General features: G+C 52.4%; 1 protein-coding gene across 50 annotated transcripts in view; it reads right to left on the bottom strand.

Annotated features, from left to right (window-relative positions):
• The window catches only part of DYSF (dysferlin), a 226,425-nt gene that overhangs the window by 10,920 nt on the left and 199,147 nt on the right, over positions 1–16,358 (bottom strand). For all 50 annotated transcript variants that reach the window (XM_081590434.1, XM_081590440.1, XM_081590435.1 and 47 more), the window contains 8 exons: positions 13,399–13,490; positions 10,612–10,782; positions 9,853–9,995; positions 7,703–7,842; positions 6,394–6,482; positions 6,081–6,176; positions 5,529–5,670; positions 1,568–1,667 (listed from right to left, as the gene is read on the bottom strand). In XM_081590434.1, coding sequence (XP_081446560.1) covers positions 1,568–1,667; positions 5,529–5,670; positions 6,081–6,176; positions 6,394–6,482; positions 7,703–7,842; positions 9,853–9,995; positions 10,612–10,782; positions 13,399–13,490 — 973 coding nt within the window. The remainder of the gene's footprint in view (positions 1–1,567; positions 1,668–5,528; positions 5,671–6,080; positions 6,177–6,393; positions 6,483–7,702; positions 7,843–9,852; positions 9,996–10,611; positions 10,783–13,398; positions 13,491–16,358) is intronic.

Genomic DNA, 16,358 nt, shown 5'->3' with positions numbered 1-16,358 from the left:
ATGCCATACATACATGTGTATATATATGTATAAAATACACATATAGGGCTTCCCTGGTAGTCCAGTGGCTAAGAATCCACCTGCCAATGCAGAGGACACAGCTTTGATCCCTGGTCCACGTAGACCCCACTTGCAGCAGAGCAACTAAGTGGGCTGCGTGGGTCACAACTATTGAAGCCCATGCGTCCTAGAGCCAGTGCTCTGCAACAAGAGAAGCCATTGCAAAGAGAAGTCCATGCACCGCAACAAAGAGTAGCCCCCACTCCTTGCAACTGGAGAAAGCCCACGCACAGCAACAAAGACCCAGTGCAGCCAAAAACTAAAATAAATAATAAATAATTTTTTAAAAATTTTTTGGAAAAATATGCATATAACACATATTTGCTTGTATAAGAAATAATATACCCCAAAGTAGTAGTGGAGGTTATCTCTGGGTAGTGAGATTATAATAAAATAGGAAAGGGAGGCATTGCTTATCTCCAGTTTCTAATGTGGCTACAGGAATCATGTAATAAGTAAAAGAACAAAAGTCCAAATTGGTGTTGTGATGCTAACACCCTGAATCTTTTACAGTGATGCCATGGAGCAGCCCTCAGTATTCCAAGTGCAGGGGACCAGGCTGGGTGTGGGGGGACGTGGGGTGGAGAGTAGCCTGACGGGCTGGAAGCCCTCTTCCCCATTCCTGCTGGGGCTGCTCCTCAGAATGTCCTCTGTGGTGGGGGCGGTGGGGAGGGCCAAGAGCTCGGCTAATCCTGCAGTCAAGAGCCACCCAAGGAGGGCTCCAGTGATTCATCCAAGCCTGACCTGCTCCTAGGTGGCAAAGCGGAACTGGAATCCAGGACTCCTGACCTCCTGGAAGGCCTTTTTCACAGGCTCACTGTTTTACTGAGATGAAACTCACATAATAAAATGCACCATTGTAATCATTTTAAAGTGTACAACTTAGTGGCTTCTAGTATATTCCCAGAGTTGTGCGACCACTACCTAATTTCAGAATATTTTCATCATCCCTAAAAGACACATCGTACCTACCTCCCTTCCCAGTCCCTGGTGACCACTTTCTGTCTCTGTGGATTACGTATTGTGGACGTTTCATATTAAGGAGTCATACAATACTTGTCCTTCTGTGTCTGACTTCTTTCACTTGATATGTTTTCAAGGTTCACGCATGGTGTACCAAGAGTCAGGATTTCACTTCTCTCATGGCTGAATAACATCACACTGTACAGATGCACCACAACTTTCCAGAGGCCAGACAGCTAGTGACAGCCAGCCCCTGGCCACACTGTCTTCACCCTGTGCTCCCCTCTCTTCCTTCCTTGGGTCCCACCATCCAACACGGCCCACCGTTCAACGCCACCTCTGCTGGCAGGCCACCCTGCTGGCCACTCTGATCCCCGTGGCGCTACTCTACATCACCAGCCTCACTCAGCACCAGGGACCAGTGACTGTGAGCCCCCTGATCCTCCTGCCAGCCCTGCCAAAAGGCCCGAGAGACACACACATGCACAGCAGGGACTCTGGGACACGCTGATAGGCAGAATGGTAGACTAGAAATGGTGCTTACCCAGAAAGTCATCGAAGGAGAACTTGTCATTGTCCCAGATCTGGAACACCACTCGTGCGGGGATCTTGCTCTCTGTCTTGTCCAGCCTCCAGAAAGCATCCTGGCCCAGAGGAGAAGCAGAGGAGGAAGCAGAGGAAGGGGATTAGAGAAGGGCAGTGGTGCCTTCCTGCCTGGAGGACTGCCTGGAGGAGGCAGTGTAGGAGGACATCCCTGAGGGACTTGCCAGAGCCAGGTCCTGGCAGGAAGACTGCTGAGACCCCAGAGTGCAATGTTCACTTGATATAAGGTAGTTCCTTTAATGCTCACAATTCCATGAGTCAAGGTTTTCATTCCTGTCTTACAGATGATGAAACAAAGGCTTGGAGAAGTAAAGAATTTGCCTAGGCTCTGACAGCTAATAAAAACATTAATATTGCATTTCTTATACACCAGCCCTTTTCTACGATAAAATCATTTATCCTTCCAATGACCTATGAGAGAGATACTATCCTTACAGCTAAGGAAATAACAGCAAGTAATTTATCCAAGTCACCCAGTTAGGGAGTGGTAAGCTGGATTCCAACCCAGGCAGTCAGGTTCTGGGGTCCCACTCTCACCTCTTAGTTGTGTTCCTACCAGTGTGATCTTGGGAACAGGATAGGCTGGCTGGGAACCTGGAGGGCTCCCCCCAACACACTGTTGCAAGGAACTGGCACTGAGGAGCCCAGCTTACCCCAGGGCAGATCAAAAGCCCCCAGTGCTAGGAAGGTCACCAGCCCATTGCTCCCCTGCCTCCTGCTCCCTCAGGCCAATCAGCCTGGACTAGCATCGTCTGGGCCTTCTCTCCACTGAGGCTTCGGGGAGTAGCTGAGCGTGGGCCCTGGGCTCACTGAGGCCTGGATCCATCTCTGGGCCCACTCACACTCAACCCAAAGGACTGTCCCTGGGGCCTTCCTGCTCACACCTGTTCTCTGTCCTCTGCAGCTTTACCTGAGTGGGTAGCAAGGAGAGGAAACATTCTGACCACATCCTGCTGATGGTGGGTGCCAGGTCACAGCAGCGGTCGGGACCCAATCTCAGGGGCACAGATTCCACAGGAGTCGGGGAACACTGCTGACCACCCAGGGTTTGTCTGGGCCCGGGTGCCCTATACATACAGCCTTGGTGGCCACTCCAGATCACACGGACCCCATAGAGCTCCCGCACCAGCGCCCCCTGAGGAACCATCACCTTGCAAAGCAGCCGGTTGCAGCCTGGACTGCTGGCGGGTTGGGGAAGGGGCTCAGGTCCCCACCTGGCCCCTCGCCCCTGGCCCCCATCTGGTGCCTCCCCCGCTCCGGGCCCCAGCCCTCCTGCAGGTGCCTCCCTCCTCTGGCGGGGCTTTTATGGCCAGCTCCACAGGCCCGCCTGCACAGGCCGCCAGCCTCCCCCATGCCTCTGGCCAGCCCAGTTTATGGGCTCAGTAATGAGCCAGAGGTTCAAACGGCCCCTGGTGGGAGCAGCTGGGCTGGGGCTCCAGCCTGGGGAATGGCCCCCCAGGTCCCAGGCACTCATTATGCTCCCAGTCTGGGCCCTTTTACTAGCTGTTTATTTGCAGGGTGGGTGCCTGACGCGCAGGCAGGCCCCGGTGGGTGTGCTGGGCTCCAGGTGGGGAGCCGGCCCAGGCAACCAGCGGTGGTTCAAAGCCGCCGGATGAAAGGAGACCTTGTACTTTATGACAGTCTCGTCTGGTTAATGGGGTCCCTGGAGGGCCTGCCTGCCAGAGGCTCTGGACCCCTCAGCAGAGGGCTGGCTCTGCGGCAGGACCAGGATGCCCAGAGGCTGTGCAGTGCCCCTGCACTAAACCCCCAGCAGACTCAGTCCCCTAGCCCAGACCAGCTAATTGGTGCCCCACTGCAGGCATGTCTCCCCCTGCCTCCCAGGTTCCTTTTTTCCCAGAGGGACCCACTGGTCCTCTCAGGTCAAACGAGTTCCTCCTTCCCTTTCCTGGTTGACTGCAGAACCCCTTGACTGTTTCCAATCTCCTCTTCTGACCTCTGCCGCCCCTCACTCCAGCTGCCCTCTCCAGAGCCTGGCACCACACAAGTGAAGTCCCTCAGCCTTCCCCACCCCCTGTGGGCCTCCCCGACCTCTCTTCCTCTTCCCCACTTAGCATCCCTCCTGGCCTTATTCTCTCAAGACCAACCTGGCCTGCAGGGCATCGGGCCAACCTGTCCCTTCCCTCAGCCCCTCTCTTCCTCTGGAGGTCCACTGTGACTCAGACTCCCTCCTTCCCTGCTCGTGACTAAAGGGCAAAAATGAAAGCCCACTGTTGCCAGAACAGAACCACCTCAAACTCTATCAGCAACCCCCACTGGGCTCTCAGAACTGCCGGGTACCATCTAGTAGGTCTCCCTCTTCCCTTTCTCTCCCTTGCTCAGCCTAATAGCCGCTTCCAGACTTTTCATTTGTCTCAGTCACCTGCCACAACACCAGGAGATTCTCTCTTTTCCTACTTTGCAGAAAAAGCAGAAGCTTCTGCTTCCTGCAACTCCTTGCCCCCATCTCCACCTGCCAGAACAGAGAGCTGGTCCGGCCTCCCATGTGAGCAGGCCAATCAGCATCTCGCAGCCTCGGTTCCCATCCTCTCTGTCCACAGCAAGGACAGGCGCTGTTTGTTTGACTTGGAGCTCACCCCCAGCAGATGCAGCATTTGCTGTGTTAGGAAAACATCTTTCGATAGACAAACACACTGAGCAAAGGCAAACAAGATGAAACCAACAAACAGGCTAGGTTTTCCTTGACTGTACAGCATCCAGGGCTTACTACTCTCTGCTTTCTAGTAGGTACTAGGCAGCAATCCCCAGGTGAAAGGATTCATTTAGCCTTATTTAGCCCTTATTTCTTTTGCTTGATGGTTTCAAAATGTTCACTGGAACATTCCGGTTTCTCTGAAGTGCAGTGCTGTGTGTTGGGTTGGGAAGGGGTCATGACAGCCGAGGTACGCTGCCATATTTCCTTTCCTGAAGCCACACAGCCACTCAGGACAGAAAGAGGAGTCACAGAAGTTTGCCTCTGTGACAAGAAGAAGCCGGGCACCACCTCTTGAAGGAAGTGGGACCCTCGAATCTCAAGTCCAGACAGGCATTCACCAGGTCAGTCAAGCAGGAGAGCACCTCCAGGCGAAACAGATTCTAGGTGGGAGACGTGGTTAGAGGTTCCAGCAGAGGGGCTCACTGCCTCCCGCAGCCACTGCCCGGGGCATCCTCCTCACTATGCTCTGGCTGCTCCCTCAGGGGAGGATCAGGGACCACCTGCCTCAGGACCCGCCTGCCTCAGGAGGAAGGAGTTTATGGCCCAGATGAGGCCTAAACTAAGAGGGGCGGACCTACAAAGAGCTGAGAGCTCTGGAGCAGCCCCTTCACCCCAGCTGATGCCCGGGGTGGACCTCCCCAGGCCTGAGAGAGGCCTGCCTGGACGGCGGCCCAGGGCCCAGGCACAGAAATGGGAGAAAGGAGGAAGCAGTGGAAACCTGGCTAAGCAGCATCTGATCCCATCAACAACCTGACCTCAGGCCAGCCCAGCCCTCTGGGGCCACCCTCCCCAGGGGGAACCCTCCCCCGCCCTCTGATGACATTGCTGAGTTTCTCTACAACGTCCTCCCCACTCTGACACCAAGGCCCTCCCTGCTACTTGAATTGTTAGGATTTGAACTTAGCTACATATAACAGTGGGGGCCTTGCGGGGTGGGGTGGCAGCAATGCTAATGACGGCAACGGTGGCAGAAGAGGCAGGAGGAGTGGGCACGGAGGACACGGTAGTGGTGGTGACAGTGGCGGTGATGGGGCGGTAGTGGTTGTCATGCCGTGATGGCAGATGTGGTTCCAACAACAGTGAGACAGGGTGAGACTGTGACAGTGACACGGCTGTAACAGGCGGTGTGATCAGGCTGACGGCCGGCAGCCCTGGGACCAGCACCACTGGGGACAGGAATGACACTCACCTTCTTGGAGACGGTGCAGACTTGCTCAGCTGGCAGGTAGTCAAAAGGGAAAACAAACCTCCAGTTAAAGTTGCCTTCACCTCCCAGGGACCGATAATGTACATCTGTCTTTTGCTTGTGTTCTTCAAAGCCAACCATCCAACTAGAAATACACATTTGAGAGAACGCAGCTAATTAAGGTTTCTACCACAACATGCATCCTCAGCTTAAGGAATTAAGAGGATCATTGAACTTGGTAAGTGATAGAGGAAAAATAAACCCCGAGAAATCTCCACAGTATACCAAATGTGCCATAAATTTCACAATATTCTAATTTCTCTCTTGAGCGGCATCCTCAAACCTTTAAGCGCAACCCAAATATTAGCATGGAAGGAGACATCTGGTGGGGGTCAACTCCCCAGAGGCAGAGACGACTCCCGTAGACTTTCCTTGCTTTCTTGTTCTCCCCCATCCCCACAACAGAGCACCCCCTTTCCCGACTGATCACCACCCTCGTGGGAGCGAGGCAACACCTTGGAGCTGGGACGGGTAGAAAGAAGGGTGACCTCCTACCCTTTCACGTAAATGTCACTCATCTTCTCCCCGGTGATGCTGAGGTCATCCAGGATCACATCCTTGGTGTTCCAAATAATACAACGCAGGAAAAACCTACAGAGAAAATGACTCAAATCCACATGGATTCCCATCAAGGGTGGGCGGTCCTTGACCAAGAAGCCAAGAAGTCCGCTCACCCAAGACTGCTGCTTGCCTGGCTGGACACTTGGCCAGGCTCACAAGAGTGGCGCCTGAGTGGCCCAAAGCCCGGCCCAAGAACCACCTCCTGGTTCCACCCTGCTCAGCCCCGAGCCCACACCGCATCAGTCACCTTCTGGCTCTCCGTGGGGTGATGTTGAAGGGAGGTCCTGGCTGCCCCAGAGCCTTCGGAAACAGGTCAACCCACATCTGCAGCTTCCCCTGGGAAAGGAGACACGACCCTGCTCTCTCACCACCCTTTTCACTCAACCAACATCTCCCGACTGCCTGCTCTGTGCTGGATACTTGGAGCACAGGACAGAGAAGACCCAGGCCTGTGTGGCGAGGCTCAGCATCCAGCAGGGGAGGTGCCTTCAGTGGGACTACAGGGCCAACAACAGGGTTGAGCCCCCCGCCCCACTGGCTAAGGACTTGGGGAGTACCTGGGGGTCAGGGGTTGGGGTCAGGGCAGCTCCCCGGGGTGATGATGTTTGCTGGGTCCCACTCTGCCAGGTGGGAAAGAGTAGGGGGCACTCCAACCTTGGGATGGTGGGCACAGTTGTAGAGGGTCAGAGAGTGTGGTTTGGTCATAGGGGCTCAGAGGGCTTCCAGACAGGAAACCATTCTACTTGCCACCCTTCAGCTCGTGCTCTCTTTGCGAGCAGCTGTTACCTCTGGCCCCATCTTACAGGAGGAGAAGGGACTGACCTAACTTCTGTTCACGTGAGCATGAAAGAGCTGACATTTCAACACCTGCAGTGCCACTCTGGGGAGCTGGTAGCCATGCTACCAAGGGAAGGAGGACTCAGCTCCAAAGAGCAGAGAGGATGTTCTCTGCTGTGCACAAAGGCACCTTCGTGGCTGCATCACCCCATCTCTGCCTGTATCCCCTTCCCTCCTTGTCTTCCTCCAAGCCCCAGCCCTGAGCTCACTCTCTCCAGGAAGCCTTCCTGTGTCAGCCCAGGTCTGCTGTCCCTCTGCTCACCCATCCTCTGCCTGGGAGGACTCCCCTGACCTTCCTGATGGCTGCTCTGCCTTTCTGTCATAGGGCCGACCTGTCTGAACTCCCTACAAGCCCAGCACAGGGCCAGCCTTCTAGGGTGTCACTGACTGATGGTAGGGGAGGACACCCTGAGGCCAGGCTGAAACAATGAGGCTTCAGAATGACTCTTGGGCAGCCAGAGGTTCAGCCTACACCGGGGTGGAGAAGGCAGCTCATTCTCCAGGCCCCAAGGCCCGCAGGTAGCCGAGAAGGCAAGGCTCAAGGGGTCCCTCTCATAAGCCAACATTGGTCAGTGGTAACTACTCAGATCAGAAAAACATGGCAAGGAGAGGTTAGCCAAATCCTGAGGTCACCACTGGTGCTTTTGGGGTATCCTTGCTGTCCTTGGGGCGGGGTAGCTGAGGGTTAGGGGCTCTAGGGCTGAGGGTGGAGGTCCTACCTGCTCGATGTCCGGCTGCAGGGGGCTGTAGAGAGGCCGGGACTCCACATGCTCAGGGATCAGACCCTGCTGCTGGAGGACGTGCAAAGCCAGACGCTCCTCCACCGGGCCCAGGTGTGGGTTTGGGACCCTGCCAGCCTCTACCCCAGGAAGAAGATGAAAAACACTGCCAGGACTGAGTGAGCAGGAGATGGCATGGGTGCCTGGGGGCCTTGGAAAGCCACTAACCCCACAGCCTCACCCCAAGCCCAGATACACTTCTGGCCCTCACGTCTCACTCTCTGTAGCAGGAATTTCACTGTCCACAGGCTCTGGGCTTAAAATCCAGATTCCCCATTGCCATGATCTCTTCCAAGCATCTTCTGTAAGCTCTTCTTCTTATAAATTCTCCCCACCCTCCAAAGCCCACCACTTCCAGGAAGCCCTTCCAGACTGCTCTCAGCTCTGAGGCTCTACAAGCTCTTCTCCCAGATAAAGCATCTAAGTGCTCTCAGTACTAGTCTCTGGTTCATGCAATCTCTTTGATTAGTAGCAGTAGCTAAAATAATAGCAATAACAGAGAACACATATAAATCAAGAGCCAGGCACTGTTCTTCACAGATATTAAAGGTTTGATCCTCAAAGTAACCCTAACAGGTAAGTGCTATTATTAGCCCATTTCACAGGTGACAGACATGAAGCACCAGGCAGTCACACAACTGGCCAGCGGGGTGGCTGAGATCACACCCTCATTAGGAAAGGTGCGTAACTGGATGTGAATACCCCCCCTCCCCTGCATGCTTCCAGGTGTAGCTCTACCTATCAGGGGGTGGGTCACAAACTGGTACTGGGAATGGGGTGTTTCTAACCCTGAGAAGTCTGGCTGATCAGCCAGCAACATGAACTTGGAGCTCCCGTGACAGAGACCTGACAGGGAGTAGGAGGGTCCACATGTGTCTATACACATGTACACACACAGGTATGTGCACGCAGGTGTGCCCGTGTTCACCAGCACAGATTCTAACATCATATACACACATACACATGTTCATCCATCAAACCTGCCCTACCCACTTTAATAGGTGCCACTAAGGAAGCAGCATAGCATTGCAGGAGGACCACTGGGCCAGGAACCTGGTTCTGCCTCTAAAGGGCTGGGTGACTTTGGGCAGGTTGTTTACCACTCTTGGTCTGAATGGCCTCATCTGCAAAAACAGGCAGAACTCTGGCTTTCTGGCTTTCTTTTCCTATGAATTTATGACCATGAGCTCTGGTCCCTGTGCTTAAGCTGCTCACAGACTAGCAGAAGGAAATGAGACCACCCCTAAAACAGATGCGTGTTCTACAGGAAAAGAGAACGGGGGTGGGGTTAGGGCCTAAGGGAAAGGAGCCTGACTCAGCCATGACCTTGAAGAATCAGAGAAATAGAAGGGGGGGTGGGTTGGGGGTGGGGGAGCCAAGGCCTCATTCCCCTTTTACAACCTCAGCACCAGCTCTGACATCAAACATCACCAAAACCAGCAGGAGGCGAGGGGCCAGCTGGGCCTGTAAACACCTCCGGGGAGTCTGAGCTGCTCCGGGTGGGCCGTGCAGGCCTGTGAGCATCTCAGACATGCAGGGAGCACATGGTGGCACCCTAGGCATGAGCATTAGACAGACACAAAGCATCAGGCAAGACGAGGGCTACAGGGCTTCCTGCCACCCTTTGGATGTATCAGGTGCAGGAACTGTGACTGGGGGCTCGGAAGGTACCGTCAAGGTCAAATTGGCATGCTAGCGTGATTCAAGTAGAAAACCTTCTCACTGGTGGGCTGTACCCAATCTCTGACCAGTCTGACCACCCAAAGCCAGAAGCAGCCCAATCCCAACATGACCCTGACCCTGGCTTCAGACTCCCCCCTCATCTTCCCCTCAGACAGGCCCCAACCTGGCCATAGGCTGAACTCTGATGAACCCCCAACCCTGGCCCCAACTTTGACCTCTAATCTTCACAATGGTATTCCAGGTAAGTACTGGTCCCAAGAACACCAAGGGCAAATTTAGTCCTGTGCTGCCCTGGAGAGACCCCAGACCACACTGTGCGGGTGTGGGTCTTGTCCAGTGGCTATGTCCAAGCCCCTTTACGACAGGAGAGGACCCATGAGAGAGAGGGCATTGGAGGGAGAGCTCACCTATTTCTTCAATGGTGTATTCTTTATCCTGAAATACCACGCGGTCTGTCCGGTACACAGGGGCCTTGACACGGTGCTGCTGGCAGAACAGGTGAAGGAGCTGGGAGGGGCGGAGCTGATCCCTCCACTGGTTGGGTCCAGAGCTGAGGCCCAAGCAAAACACAGAGATTAGACGCTCCAGGACACTGACGGGACAGAGGGGCGTGCAGTGGCCTATGTACCCAGAAACATGGCATCAGCCGCCCTTTTCTCTGACCATGGGCACCCTATGTGATTGTTCATCATGACTGGGGAGCCCATTTCACACACAGAGAGACTGAGGCCCAGAGACAAAAGGACTCCTTTACCCATACATGGGATTGGAACTGAAAGGTTTCCAATTTCCAGATTTAGAGAATCAGACCCAGATAAGGCCCAAGTTGGCAGGAAGTGAGTGAGGGCTGTAGGGCCCAGCCAGGCTCTGTGACCCATCCCACTGTCTGTGTCTCTTCTCCATCCCCTCTCCAGGCCCTCGGTGGTGCCTTCAGGAGAATCGTATTGTAACATGGTGAAGAAGAGTTGGGTTCTTAGAGTCAGATAAGCAGCTTCAAATCCTAACCCCACCACTTAGAAATCTGGGCCTCAGTGTCCATATCTATGGAGTGGGGATGAGACCTGGGCTGACTGACTGAGAAAGTGTCTGTGCCAGGCTAGGATCAGGCCAGCACATAGTCAGTGCTCAGCCTACAGTCAGAGAAGCAGCCAGCACCGTGCACTTACACGCAGTAGGTCTGGGGGAGTCCACAGCGGGCCCCGAACTTGGACAGCAGTCTGTTCTCCAGATCAATGACTGTCTCCCCAATCTTTTCATCCTTGGAGAGGAGGTCATAGTCATAGAGGGTGACCTTCAGGTCCTTCTCCAGAGGCAAAGTGCAGGTTAGCTCGAACATCCTGCAAGGAAGGAGGGGGGTCGTCATGACAACACCAGCTTCCTGAGGTCACTGGACACAGCAGGGCCTCAAGGGGGTGGCCAGGCTGGAGCACAGGCTGGAAAGCCATCCCTGGCCTCCTCCTCTTGCAGGACTGGCCTGCAGTCCACCCTCCTCAGACCTTCCACCACTCTTATAGCACACCACCCACAGCACTCCCGGTGCGGGGCTTGTCTCAGTGTGTGTGTGTGTGTGTGTGTGTGTGGTTTTCCCAAATAATCATCAGATGCCTGCCTGATGGACCACAGAATGGACAAATGAACTGGGTTCATTCACAAGGTTGAAAATGAAGTTTCCTGGGACTTGCCTGGCAGTTCAGTGGTTAAGAATACACCTTGCAATACAGAGGACTCGACTTCCCTACCTGGTTAGGGAACGAAGATCCCACACGTGGTGGAGCACTAAGCCCGTGTGCCGCGACTCCTAAAGCCCTCACACCACAACTAGAGAGTACGTGTGCCTCAAGGAAAGATCCTGCGTGATGCAAGGAAGACCATGATGCAGCCACATAAATAAGTAAAATTTTAATGAAGTTTCCACCAGAACACTTAGAGACAAGACATGAAACTCCAGAGTGAGGTGCCAGAGCTCTGGAATTCACCAAGGGCATGGCCTGGGATCCACTTTCAGGACTCTCGGGGCTTCTCCACTGCTTTTAGAGTGGGATGCAAACAGGACTTGTGCAGAGATTTCTTTGGAGAGAGCTCCTGCTGTGCTCTGAGACCCTCACTTCCCACGGAGGTCGTGTGGAAGTGCTGTCCCTTGTCCCCTGAAATCAGGTCCCTTCAGGAGGGAGACACAGCCTGGTACCCGAGTTGTGCTTGACGAAGTGCAAGCAGCTAGTGGCAGAGAGGAGGTGCGGTATGTTTGGGAGAAGCTGTGTGCCTGTCCTGTCTGGGCACAGAGCTGCAGTGTAGGGGGCTGCCTGAAGCCCACCCCATGGGACGTGGGGCTCCAACAGTGAGAGGCTGTGGGGAGATGCATCTGAGAATGGGTGGGTGGATGAGAGGGAGATGCCTGCTAAAGGGACACAGCACCTGCCACATCCCAGGAGCTATGTTAGGAGGGCTTGGTGGCAGTAGGAGGGCTCTGGAAAGCACCCACAGGAAAGCATATATCTGCCACCCAAAGGGTGTCAGATGAGCAGAGTTTGCACTTGAGATGGGCCCGTCCTTTCCCACATGCTCCCCAGTCCTGGCCCTGCAAGAATGGCAGGGGCAGCTAGAGGGGGAGGCAACTGGGTAAAGCCGCTCCTCCCCTCTGCACACCCCTGCCCATAGGGAACTGGTAGACAGAATCAGAGTTGTCTTTGATTATGTCCCATCCCTAGGGCTGGTCAACACGTGGGTGATAGAAACAAAGAGCTTCTGCTGTGGACTTGGGGAGGCTTGAACCACAGATAGAGCAGGTGATCATGATCTGGGGGCAGATGGCAAACAGCGAGGGAAAGGCGTGTTCTACACTCACGCTCCCGCCTTGCCCTGGGCCTTGTGTGGTCCCCTCAGCCTGGGGCCCCGTGCCAGCCACATGCACCAAACAGGGTTCCTCTCTCACACCCACCATCCTCCCCGCAGCGCTTCCCCCCAGTTCCAGCTAGGCAGTGACTCATCATTGGCCAGGGCTGTTTCCCCTCCAAAAAAGGCATGACACTGGTTCATGAATCTAGTGTGCTGCTTGGCAATATCAGTACATGCCTTCTCCAACAGGTGCTAGAGAAATAGCTGCCAACCTCTCTCAAGATTCTCTTTTCTATACATGGGACTTCCCAGGCAAGAATACTGGAGTAGGTTGCCATTTCCTTCTCCAGGGGATCTTCCTGACCCAGGGATCAAACCCATCTCCTGCATTGGCAGGTGGGTTCTTTACCGCTGAGCCACCAGGGAAGCCCCTTGACTTAAATAAGCTCGCATCCAAACAGCAAGCCGGTCAAGATGCCTGGGAGCTAGTCCATGCAATGAGACTGCTTCTTCCTTCTTCTTTCTTAGACTTTAGGTTCACTCCCTTAAGTCCACATCCTTCTACTATCTGCCACAAACAAACAAGGAACAATAAAAGAAAATAATTACTAAATGCAATAGGAATCCTGATCTAGATCCTAAAACAGTAAAAGGGCATTCATGGGGAAATTGGCAAAATCCTAATAAAGGCTAGAGTTTAGTTAATAATAATGCAGTAATATCAATTTCTTAATTTTGATACATGCTAGGTAAGATGTTAATGGTGAGGGAAACTGAATGATGGGTATACAAAAACTGTACTATCTTTGCAATTTTCCTGTAAATCTAAAATTATTCCAAAGTAAAAGTTGATCTAAAAAAAAGAGAATAAGTAGCAAATGCATGTTCTGGCTTTCCATTTAGATTTCTGATCTTTGAGGTAACTGTTTAACTAGGAGCCTCTGCAAGGACTTAAGGAAGAGCTAGCTGAGGTTACACCCCCACAGACATGCAAGATTTAGGGAACAAAGCTTTGTTCCAGGAGACAGGGACTTCCCAGAGGCAGCCACATCTCTCCCACTGGGCTGTGGGTTATTCCAGACTGGCACCTCCACCCCAAGCCCCATGCCACTCCAACTTACTTTCCAAATACAGGCTCCAGAGTACAAGGGATGTAGTTGTCCTGGTCACTCACCGATTTCTTCCCTATGGAGATCTTGATGTAAGGATCACACTGCAGGAAGAGAAGGAAACACTTCAGTGAAATCACCTGCCCAACACATCTCTGAGGCTCCTTCACTGCTCTGCTCTCAAAGGGGTTAGGAGGCCCACCACATCTGGGGGTTAAACAAGAGAGTTGGAATCTCCTGGGCATGCCTCCTGAAACCCTTAGGAATCTGAGTCCTCTGACGCCTAGCCTCAGTATGGTGACACTTTCAAAAGAACACCACTGTACTCTGAAAGCCAAGAAGAATAACAGAGCTCTTTAGGTTTTATTAAAGGGGATGGCCAGAGTCTTCTCACTACTTCCACAGAGAGAATTCCCTAAACAGCCTTCCTGGACAGCTTTGCCTGTCCCTCAAGTTTCATACTCGGGATAGCTATGAAATCCTTCCCTCGCTCCCAGCTCTGCTGTGCTTTCATTCACCTTTTCATTCTCTGCCCAGCCTCCATGCTCCCGACCGGTGAGCTGCCAACCACATCCAGCCCCAGAAAGTGAAGCAAAGTCCATGCCCTTACCCTAAGCATTTTCCCCTCATTTTTTAAATTACAGTTAAAGTTATATCAAGAATATGTGTCAATCTTAACATATAGTTTAGATGAGTTTTGACTAATATATATGTAGTCCTCCTTACCATCTGAGCCACCAAGGAAGGCCATATGTAGTATACATATTCATATTATATACACATTAGTATATATACATATACATTGTAACATATATGTATGTATTATGTATATGCATAGTATATATACATATGCATTAGTGAAATAATATTTCATAGTTGATATATATATAGTATATTTAGAGCATATATATGTGTGTGTGTGTGTGTGTATATATCTTGTAACCAACCAACCAACACGATTCAAAATACAGAACATTTCAGTCACCCCAGAAAGTTTCCTCATTCTCCACCCAATCACTCTTTACCCCACAAGCAACCACCATTCTAGTTTCTATTGTTGTTGCTATTGTTCAGTCACCCAGTCATTTCCAACTCCTTGTGACCCCACAGACTGCAGCACGCCAGGCCTCCCTGCCCCTCACTGTGTCCCAGAGTTTGCCCAACTTCATGTTCATTGCATCAGAGATGCCATCCAGCCATCTCATCCTCTGATGTCCTCTTCTGCTTCTGTCCTCAATCTTTCCCAGTGTCAGGGATGCTCCCAATGAGTTGTCTGTTTGCATCAGGTGACCAAAATACTGAAGCTTCAGCTTCAGCATCAGTCCTTCCATTGAATATTCAGGGTTGATCTCCCTTAAGATTGACTGGTTGGATCTCCTTGCTGTCCAAGGGACTTTCAAGAATCTTCTCCAGCACCACAGTTCAAAGGCATCAATTCTTTGGCATTCTGCCTTCTTTACTGTCCAGCTCTCGCAACCCATATGTGACCACTGGGAAGACCGTAGCCTTGACTATACGGACCATTATCAGCAGAGTAATGTCTGTTTTTCAACACACTGTCTGGGTTTGTCATTGCTTTCCTGCCAAGAAGCAATTGTCTTCTGATTTCATGGCTGCAGTCACTGTCCGCAGTGATTTTTGGAGCCCAAGAAAAGGAAATCTGTCACTACTTCATCTTTTCTACAGTATTGGGGCCAGATGCCATGGTCTTAGTTTTGTTAATATTTAGTCTTAAGCCAGCTCTTTCACTCTCCTCTTTCACCTTCATCAAGAGGTTCTTTAATCCCTCTTCACTTTCTGTGATTAGAGTGGTATCATCCTCATATCTGAGGTTGTTGATGTTTCTCCCATCTATCTTGATTCCAGTTTGTAACTAATTTCTATTACTATAGACTAAAGGTTCATTAACATCACATAAATAAAATAATATACCTGCAAAAAACAAGAAGCAGCTGCCACTTGCCAGGCCAGCAGCCCCATCATGCACACCACCCCAACACACGCTTCGAGCCTCTGCTCTAGCAGTGGAAATGGGGTGCCCAAGTCCTCCACACTCCCAGCCCACTGCCCCCTTAGGAGAGGGTGGGTGGGGGCCAGGCTCATATCCCCAAAAACACACCAGTTCATGTGATATATGTGACTAGGCCAGGCTGGGGTCCTGTCCGTGACCTCTGCTTCAGCCGATAGAAAGGGAGAGAAGCGGCCAGATGTTTTCAGCCCAACCCAGCCTCCTACGAGCAGCAGCATTCCCTCAGCTGGCCTCAGAAGCAGCCAGGGCCAGAGTGCTCGGCTCAATCTCAGCACCAGGAAGGCCTGAGATGTAGGAACTTGACCACAACCACATCTTGGAGGCCATGGGTGGTGCCTGGGCTGGGACCGCTCCATCCCGCCCTGTGATCTCCCAGCAGGACAACGGAGCTTTTCTCACCTCGCAGAGCAGGGCTGCAGGGATGGGACACCAGGGCCCTCCTACAACCTAGGACACAGGCTAGGCCTGCACCTGTCCAAGGGGACAAGAGGAGACCCTCGTTTGCACCTCTGAACCCCACCGTCCCTCACTCTGCCTCACCTCTTCCTCTTTCTCTCTTTTCCCAACCACATTCTGCCCCTCCCCACATTTCCTTATAGCTCCAGACTCGGGCTCGCCCTCAGTTCCACTCCTTCACTCAAGAGTCAGGATTAGAGTAAGTCAGGGTGACTCAGGCATAAAATTTAAGGGAAGGACAAAAAAGTTTAGTAATCAAGGTAAACATTTTAATGTGATATTTTAAAAATTAAAATCAATCCCAACAGTCCATGATGAACAAAACATCAAAATTTTATATAAAGACAGGACCAAGATTATTTATTTTTCCTTCTACCACAGGCTCCATCATGGCCAGGCCAGCACAGTTGCCCATCGTGTTCCGTCCCTCCTTCTTGCCTTCCCACCCCACCCTTGAAAGTCCCACCAACACCATCAATGTCTCTTG

Source organism: Giraffa tippelskirchi, chromosome 4, assembly GCF_054371585.1.
Source record: "Giraffa tippelskirchi isolate mGirTip1 chromosome 4, T2T-mGirTip1v1.2.pri, whole genome shotgun sequence".
NCBI classification, from domain to species: domain Eukaryota; kingdom Metazoa; phylum Chordata; class Mammalia; order Artiodactyla; family Giraffidae; genus Giraffa; species Giraffa tippelskirchi.
The sequence above is the reverse complement of the archived record's forward strand: the minus strand, read 5'-3'. Positions and strand labels throughout refer to the sequence as shown.